At 39.7% G+C, this 8,944-nt stretch overlaps 1 protein-coding gene across 1 annotated transcript in view; it reads left to right on the top strand.

The window, feature by feature from the left end:
- The first annotated feature begins 138 nt into the window (after window positions 1–138).
- The window catches only part of LOC107594866 (A disintegrin and metalloproteinase with thrombospondin motifs 2-like), a 182,363-nt gene continuing 173,557 nt past the window's right edge, over window positions 139–8,944 (top strand). The window contains exons 1-2 of the mRNA XM_016285071.1: window positions 139–326; window positions 2,449–2,840. Coding sequence (XP_016140557.1) covers window positions 242–326; window positions 2,449–2,840 — 477 coding nt within the window. The 5' untranslated portion in view covers window positions 139–241. The remainder of the gene's footprint in view (window positions 327–2,448; window positions 2,841–8,944) is intronic.

Raw genomic sequence — 8,944 nt, 5'->3', positions numbered from 1 at the left:
GGCTGGCGCTCTCACAATGACGGAGAGAGAGAGAGAGAGAGAGAGAGAGAGTCACTCGCTCGCTCACTAAGAGAGAGAGAGAGAGAGAGAGAGAGAGAGAGAGAGAGACGCTCTCTCCTAGTGCACTTTGCAGTAAGTTGCGGGCGGCTGTTGCTGGCGTGGCGGTTGCTGGTCGCGCAGGGAACTTTAACACGCTGGATCCCAAAGTCCGTCTCTCTCACCTGCGCAGTTCGGAGCTGCCATGGATTTCGCGGCCGGATTTACTATCCTAATCACACTGCCGATCTTTCTGCAGACGAACGGCCTTTATACTTCCAGTAGCATAGGTACGTGCGCCTGCCTTTACCTATTTACACTTCCATCCCATCGCAAGATGTCCTGCCCGGTACCACCCCAGTGCGCATCAGACCTGGATGTTTGCGCACTGTCCCCATCCCTGTGTGAGAGAAACTTGTGGCACGAGCTATTTCTGATCTTTTTGATTATTCTCTGGAGCTTTAGGAAACATAAACAGCCGTGGCATTCTCGTGCGCTGTGTCATTACTGTTTGTTGTGAAGTGTGTTTGTTTCACATGCTGCTGAAATTAATTCTAATAATAATAATTCTTAGCGCAGCTCTGGTGTAATGGAAATGTTTTGGGTGTTTTTTTCCCCTTCGCGTTTGCGATCTTTGACGGACGCTCTGGCGATATTGATCTGTCTGAGAGCGGAAGTATTGCAGGATATTGATTTTAAATAAAGAAATGTCCCCGTTCTGTTCTCCTCCTTTGAGAGCGTTTAAACAAAACGTGCGTTTTGCATAAAGAAACTAAAAAAACTAAAGCTCTGAAACTGAACTTTTGATTTTGGAAGAGAAAGATTTCAAGGTTACTTGTTTGTGCGACAACTTTAGGTTTGTTGGTGACTTGTAATGGTTATTTGTAAATTAGAGCTTGTAATATGCAGGAGTAAGTGCTCTCTTCAGAGATGCACATGCAGAGCTCAGCATTACTTTGAACTGACAAATCGGCTGTGTCTCAAAACTTAGCGAGTTGTTTAACTAGACAACATTGTTGGGCATCATAGGTTTTTGAGAGTCATAGATAATTGAAGCATTTTGAGATTGTTAGGCATCATAAGTGTGGGCATCTTAGGTGAGTGGAGGATTTTTTGAGCATCATAGGTGTGTGCATCAGTTGCATATATTATTGGCTATCATAGGTGTATGCAACATTTTTGAGCGTTGTAAGTAATTGAAGAATTTTCGAGCATCATTTTAGGCATCATAGGTGTGGGCATCATAGGTGTGTGCAATTTTTTTGTGCACCATGTGCTTTAATTATTATTAGGAATGATAGGTGTGTGCAGAATTTTTTGAGAATTATAAGTAAGTGAAGCATTTTCAAGCATCATAGGTATGTGCAGAATTTTTGCATCAGTTGCATTATAGGGTATCATGGATGTGTGCATTATATGAGCATCATATGGAAGAGAAGCTTTTTTGAGCTTCATTTTTAGGCATCATAGGTGTGTGCAGCATTTTTGGGGAATCATAGATGAGTGGAGCATTTTTGTGCATCAGGTGCATAAAATATTACAGGTGCATGTGGCTCTTTTAGGTGTCATAGTTGTGTGCCGCAAATTTGTGTATCAGGTGAATTAAATATTATTGTGTATTATAGGTGCATGTGGCACTTTTGGGTATCATAGGTTTAGGTATGTGCAGAATTTTTGGTGAAACATAGGTGAGTGGAGTATTTTGGGCGTTAAGGGTGCATGCAACATTTATGGGAATGCATGGAACATTTCTGAGCATCACAGGTGTTTGAAATCAGCTGAGCTGAACTGAATGTGCCTGTGATGCCTGAAATGCTGCCTTGGTAGGTTGCTCACTAGGTTTTGTGACACTCATTAGGATGAGTGATCTTCTTCTGAGATAATTTAAGCCAGTTACTTTTGTTTTTCCCCTACGTGAGTCTGTTGTTGAGTTTCTCCTTTTATATACGTCAATATTGTAAATACGTCTATCATGCATCTGGCTGTCATTGAAAACAATAAGGCATATTGTGAATGATACATTTTATTTATCTTTGTATTTCTTGACGGGAGGCAGGCATATGTATTATTACAGACACAGAACAACACACACTTTTCATAAAGTCTCACACAATCTGCGCACAAGCAGGCATCATTAAATTATGAAATTAAATGGAAATGATGGTGTCAAACAAGTGTTAATGTGTTTCTTCTCCCGGACCTATCTGACCCATTGCTCATGTGCATTTACTTGCTGCATGGAAAGGAATGTGCATTTCAAGTGTCAACAAAAAAAATGTAATGAGGAGAAACATTGTTTCTGCAAACCATCACATGAAAGTCACCAGTCTAGTGACATTCATTATAGATGCTGATGCACTACAACCAATGTGTGCTGTCTGACTGACTATCTTTGTGTGTAACTCAATGCAGATTCCCTGCAGCATGTTCTGGGGGACTATGGATTGGTGAAGCCCGTTCTTACTGATGCAGAAGGCTGCTTTCTGTCCCATGCGGTCTCGGTTGGTCCAGCAGATGGGCAGTTCCGTAGGCGCTGGAGAAGAGAGGCGGCATCGGCCGACCACGCCCACCATGAGTCCCGAGGAGGCACGCCTGAGCGACTGTACTACAACGTCACCGTCTTCGGCCGGGAGTTTCACCTGCGTCTGCATCGCAACACGCGCCTGGTGGCCCCCGGAGCCAAGATGGAGTGGCAGGAATCCGACGGCACGCACTCCGAGCTTTTGAAGAGCGACTGCATGTATGTTGGCGACATTACAGACATACAGGGAGCCTCCGTAGCTATTAGTAACTGCGACGGCCTGGTAAGTGGCCACTTTGGCCTTCATTTTGTGTGGTGTCCAGTATGTCTGCTTAATTCACACAAACCCGTCATGAATCTAATCAATACAATTAAAAATTGCTATCATCGAAAACAAACTTTAATGAAAAAGAAGAGTTTAATCCTTCCTATATTCAATCAGTGTGCAAATTGGGTGTTTTTTCTGAGTTATCAAGTATATATAGATTTCTTATGCATAGGTATTTTAAGGTGCTCTTAAGTTGTTTACTTCATGCATAGAAATACCAGATCCAACGTTAAAGGAATAGTTCACCCAAAAATTTATATTTGCTGAATATTTACTCACCCTCATGCCATCCAAGATGTAGATGAGTTCATCAGAACCAATGGATCCTCTGCAGTGAATGGGTGCCGTGAGAATGAAAGTCCAAACAGCTGATAAAAACATCACAATAATCCACATATAATCCACAAGATTTCAGTCCATCAATGAATGTTTTGTGAAGTGAAAAGTCACGTATTTGTAATAAACAAATGCATCAAGAACTTTTTAACTTTAGACTTCAAAACTTCAAACCTTCAAACTTCAAAGTCCTCTATTCTGCTTCCCCCAGTACAAAAGTCATCTCATCTGAATCAGGAGAGAAATATGCACAGATCAAAACAGATCTGGGCTGCGTTTCCCGAAACCTTCTTAACGCTACATCGTTTGTAAGTTATACCTTAAGTTGTACCTTTACGTTAATACGTGTTTCCCGAAACGTTCTTAGTTAAGTATACCTTCTGTAAGTCATTCGTTTGTAAGGTTAGTCTGGACCACTCTTAGCTATACCTTATCGCTGTTCACAGTTCACTCCGCTAGTGGCCACCACTGTGCAAAAACCTTCTTCACATTTCAGTTGATACGATTGTAATTCTGTGGCAAGGAAATGTGCAGAACCAAATAAATATTACAATTCTAAAGTTGTAATACACCCAGTGTTCAATTAGTGTTCAATTAATTTAAGTGTTTTTATGCAAATAATAAAACTGTCATTATACTGATGGTTGTTAGTTTTTCCATTATACAAAGGCACATCGGCTGGCAAAATATTAGGCAGCACATAATTAGGAGTCTATTTAAAGTGAATGAATGTGATGGGGAGTTTGGTCAAACTATGGAAGTCGGAGCTACCCCCTAAGCCCCGAAATTCAGCTGCTGGCGGCTTTCCGTTTTTATGCTGTAGGGAGTTTTCTGGAGGTGTTTGGGGATGGATATGGGCTGAGTAAAGACCTCGTGTGACGGTGCGTTCACACAGTCACAAACATCCTGCTCCATCACGCCACCAATGTCATAGCCTACGTATGCCTTTCACCAGGCACGAAGTGATGGAGGCACATGTGTGTCCCGTGAGTAATTCGCCTTGTGGACAGGACACTTATCCCCATCGCCAACCCATCAGCGCTCAACCAGGCCTTCATAATATACAGTATATGAACATGAGAATATAAATGACCCTTTCAAAATCAAGTGAAGCCAAACAGCCAGTTAATGTAGCTGGTTAAGGCAGAATACTTTTGGCCGTGAGGTTGCAGGTTCGCACTTGCAAAATTATACAAACACACAGACACACGCACACACACGCATACTGTATATATATATATATATATATATATATATGTGATATCCAAGGTTGCATTTAGTTTGAAATTTTATTATTTTATAAATGCAGTGAGCCGCGATAAATGCAATTTCTAATATTTCTAAAGTGCTTCTTTATAATGAACATCACTTTCTCAATACTTTACCCGCTCTATAACGCAGTGAAAGAGCTCCTGTAGTGAACAATCGATTCTCGAGCCATCGATATCAACCTATTCAGCACCACCGCCATGGACAGCACCTGCTAACATCGCACGTAAGAAGGTTTACCTTAAGCAGCATCCTAAGGTATAGTTCGGGGAACAGACCTAGGAAAGGTATACCCCTAGTTAAGGTATATCTTTAGAGTCTCCGTAGCGCACTAAGAGACACCGTTATCGGGAAATGCATCCCTGATCAGATCTAAACAAATACTGTGATGTTTTTATCAGCTATTTGAACTCTCATTCTGATGGCACCCATTCACTACAGAGGATTCATTGGTGAGCAATTGATGTAATGCCAAATATCTACATCTTGTATGGCCAGAGGGTGAGTAAATTTTCCTGCAAATTTTCATTTTTGGGGGAACTTTTCCTTTAAGGGATGTGACTCTATAATGAGGGTCCTGCTAAGGTACTTTATGGTGTAGCCTAAATTTTTGTCTTGTGTCTTGAGTATTTACAGTAAGCCATGGAGCTACCTAAAACTATCTGTCTCTTCAACAAACTACTGAAATGTTATCTTAGTGTATGCAGTATAGTCATAGATTTCCTAGATATTCCTAATACAAGCTGAAAGGCAAATAAATAGTTGAGTGGTAGAGTGTGCTTTATTACTTGTGTGTACTGAGATCTGTGTTTATGGCAGCGACAGATGTGAGGATTGGAGCAGAGGCCTCTTGTTAATTACTGGAGGGTTTTTTTCTTTACTTGAATAAAACTATAATTGTAAACGGGTCCAAATGAGAAGCTCAGAGAGTCTGTCAGAGATCATGAGATCCATACGCCCCCTGTGGCTGACATCTTTATACAACAAGAAAGAGAGATGAAGAATGAAGAATCTTTATAAACAGATTAAACTAAGAGGTCAAATAGATGATGTAGAAATTAAGTACATAGTACCAGTGAGGGCAGTGCTGTCTGCTCCGTTGGTCTCTTAGAATATACTGGTAGAAGCATCAATAGCCCTTGTGGAAAAAAGTGCACATTTTATTGATTGTAAAATGTGACCAATACATAGATACATATACACACACACACACACACACACACACACATCTATATTTTTTTTGTACATGAGTATACACACACACACACACATACAAATGTATATTTTGTATGTACATGAGTATACACACACACACACACTTAAAAATGATAATTATAATGATGTATTAATTAGACATTGAAAGGTACTGTCAAGATATGTAGACTGAAGTACTGTATACACACACACACACACACACACACACACACACACACACACATTTATATTTTGTATGTACATGAGTATACACACACACACACACACACACATCTATATTTTGTATGTACATGAGTATACACACACACACACACTTAAAAATGATAATTATAATGATGTATTAATTAGACATTGAAAGGTACTGTCAAGATATGTAGACTGAAGTACTGTATGAGTACATTTAGGATTATAATAAATATGCAAAACAGATTGTTACAGAGTTAGTTTCACTGAACTTCATTTTAATATCAGTATTACTAATATTTGCACGTAAATATATCCAATGGTGAATTTAAAATATATTTCAAGTACATTAAATGTTGTATAAAATTGCACTTAAATACAATGAAGTTGCAATAAGTATGAACTCTGAAAATATTATAACAAAAAAACAGTATACCAGTTGGTATGTTTGTATGTCTCTTGTTTATGTTTCATTTGCATGTTTGTGTCTGTAGAAGCCTGTTGCATTTCATTGCTCTTTATATCATAACCTGTATAAATGCCCCATAGGAAGAGCTTACAGGCATTTCTGTATATACTGTGTGTGTGTTTATGTGCTTGTGCACAGGTATGTCCACACTTGTGTCAGTTTGTATGTGCTTGCGTATGCACGCTCCAGTGGGCAAAGTGCCCACAGGATTAAACCCAGTCTCCATGCTGTCCTTCATCTTCAAACACTCAGGGTCATCCAGTGCTACAGCCGTAGGCATCTTGCATATAAAACAGCCTCAGTAACCCCATTTCCTCTGAGGGTGATACTCCTCAACAGAGAGAATAAATGCAACCTTAGATTCATGCCTCTTGATATTTCAGAAGTTTGTTTGTAGAGAAGAGCTTTTGTAAACATGATTATGTTGCAGAATAAAGAGTGGCCATGCTAATGGCAGTGTATTTTGAGTGTATTTTAAGTGTATTTTGGGTAGCTCAGAATATTCAGAGAGACAGATCAGGGAAGTTACACCCTGATTTACATGTATTCGGAAGCTTGTTTTTGGTTTTCATTTTACAATCAGGTTTTTGTAGTGACAAGCGCTCAATAGCTTCTATATAATGCTTTTTAATGAGACAGGAAATCAGCCAGATGGAAGTAGATAGACATTGTGGCAGTAACCACTTGTTGTTCAAAAAACACGTGGAAACTCATTGTTCCATATCTTCAGAATATCTGGAACTGCAAGAAATCAAAACATCTGCTCATCGAGCAAGAGGTCACGTAGGCTGAAGAGAAATCCACTTATGTGATATTATGTTTTCTCCAAAACCATATTTTTCAACAAATCAGAGGTTTACATGGTTTACAGTCAGAGGTGGGATGTATCCATTATAATCAGAGGGTCTGGTTTAGTAAGGCAGAACTGAGAATTATTTGTACGGTTTATCAACAGGTGTTTATTGACACAATATACAGTAGAATGTGTGTGCAGACACATGCAGTCTTTTGGGATGTTATAGTTTTACTTGGTAAAGGTGGTTTTAAGGTTTTCAATTGCGTGTTTCTGGGAGTGTACATGTGTACTACAGTTTGCGTTTAAGGGCTTAGTTTTAGATTAGTCATGACAAGACTCTTATAAGCTGAGAGGCCTATTTGTACACATTCTGTTTTGTAATAAAATGACAGAGGCCAAGATATCCTTTAATAATAGCAAAATGTTGACTGTGCATACATCTGTTTTATGGTGGGACATGGCCCGATGTTGCAGGTTACCCTAGCACTTACAGAGACTCAAGGGAAAAGTCTTTATTGTTTTTACAAGCTAGAAAAATTAAGCCTGTCTACTCACTAGATGATGAGGTGCTATTTTCTAATATAGACAATGAAAGCAACAAAAGGCAGTGACTCTCTTTATATATGTTACAAAACAGATTATTTGAATGCCATTGTGACTGGTCACCTCTTTTTGTTTTGTATGATTCATTAAATGAATACAGTCAAGTTGGTCATGCAAATTCGCTGTACTGACCAACAGAAAGCTGCTTGGTTTGAAAGTGCTACTTACATTTTTTTTAATATAGTGTTTGATCTGGATTATAAAAAAGCAGGGTTTCGTGATTCCAGTCACAGAAAACATTATATGGCTTCAAAAGTTTTGAAATATGTTATATGGCTTCTTTTTGGTGCTTTTTTGGAGCTTAGCAGCTGTGGTCACTATGAACTGTCTGAAGATTCTTCAAAATATTGAATTGTTTATTTCACAGAAGAAAGAAAGTCATACGGGTTTGGAACGACATGAGGGTGAGTAAATGATGACAGAAATTTCATTTTTGGCAGAACTGTTTGTTTAATATTTACTACTTTCTTTTTTTGTCCATAATCTTGGTGGTGAGCCAGTTGGCATCTTTTAACTGCAACTAAACGAACAGCTAACTTTCACAGGACAGCATTCAGAGAACCAAACAGATAGGAAAGTGGAAACAGATAGGTGAAAGACACCACCACACACCCTGAGGGAAGCTTGCACTCGTAATATGGCCAGACTAATGAAGACAGAGACAGTGTTGAGCAGCTGTGCAGGATCGGAGAGGACATGCCATGGCTGGTGAAAGACAAGGCCAAGGCTAAGATAGCAAACAGGCAGGGGAGGAGAGGCGTATCGAAGACGAATGGTGCTGTCGGCACTTTGGTTTCCGTACACAAGCAGGCCAGCGCACTTCTTCCCAGGGGGGACAGTCTTTTATATGGGTGTGCTGAAGAGTGGCCAAGGCCTAATCCTTTCACACACTTCACTGCCCGATGCAATTATACTCTTGCCTCTTCTCATCTCTTGGGGCGAATCTGCATCCAGTAGTGCTCTCATACGATCAATCAGACCCTCTGTCCATCATCATAGTGTGCATTGCTGGCGTTAGTTGACAGCAGCATCAGCACCAAAAGGCAAAGCTGTTCACTAGATTCAATCATGTTTGACTTTACTCACAGAGCGACAATATCCTCACTAATAGGGAAACTGCTTAAATCTATCTATCTATCTATCTATCTATCTATCTATCTATCTATCTATCTATCTATCTATCTATCT

The sequence above is a fragment of the Sinocyclocheilus grahami genome, unplaced genomic scaffold (assembly GCF_001515645.1).
Source record: "Sinocyclocheilus grahami isolate Dianchi unplaced genomic scaffold, SAMN03320097.WGS_v1.1 scaffold192.1, whole genome shotgun sequence".
NCBI lineage: Eukaryota > Metazoa > Chordata > Actinopteri > Cypriniformes > Cyprinidae > Sinocyclocheilus > Sinocyclocheilus grahami.
Note: the sequence above shows the minus strand (reverse complement) of the source record. Positions and strands in the feature narration are given on the sequence as shown.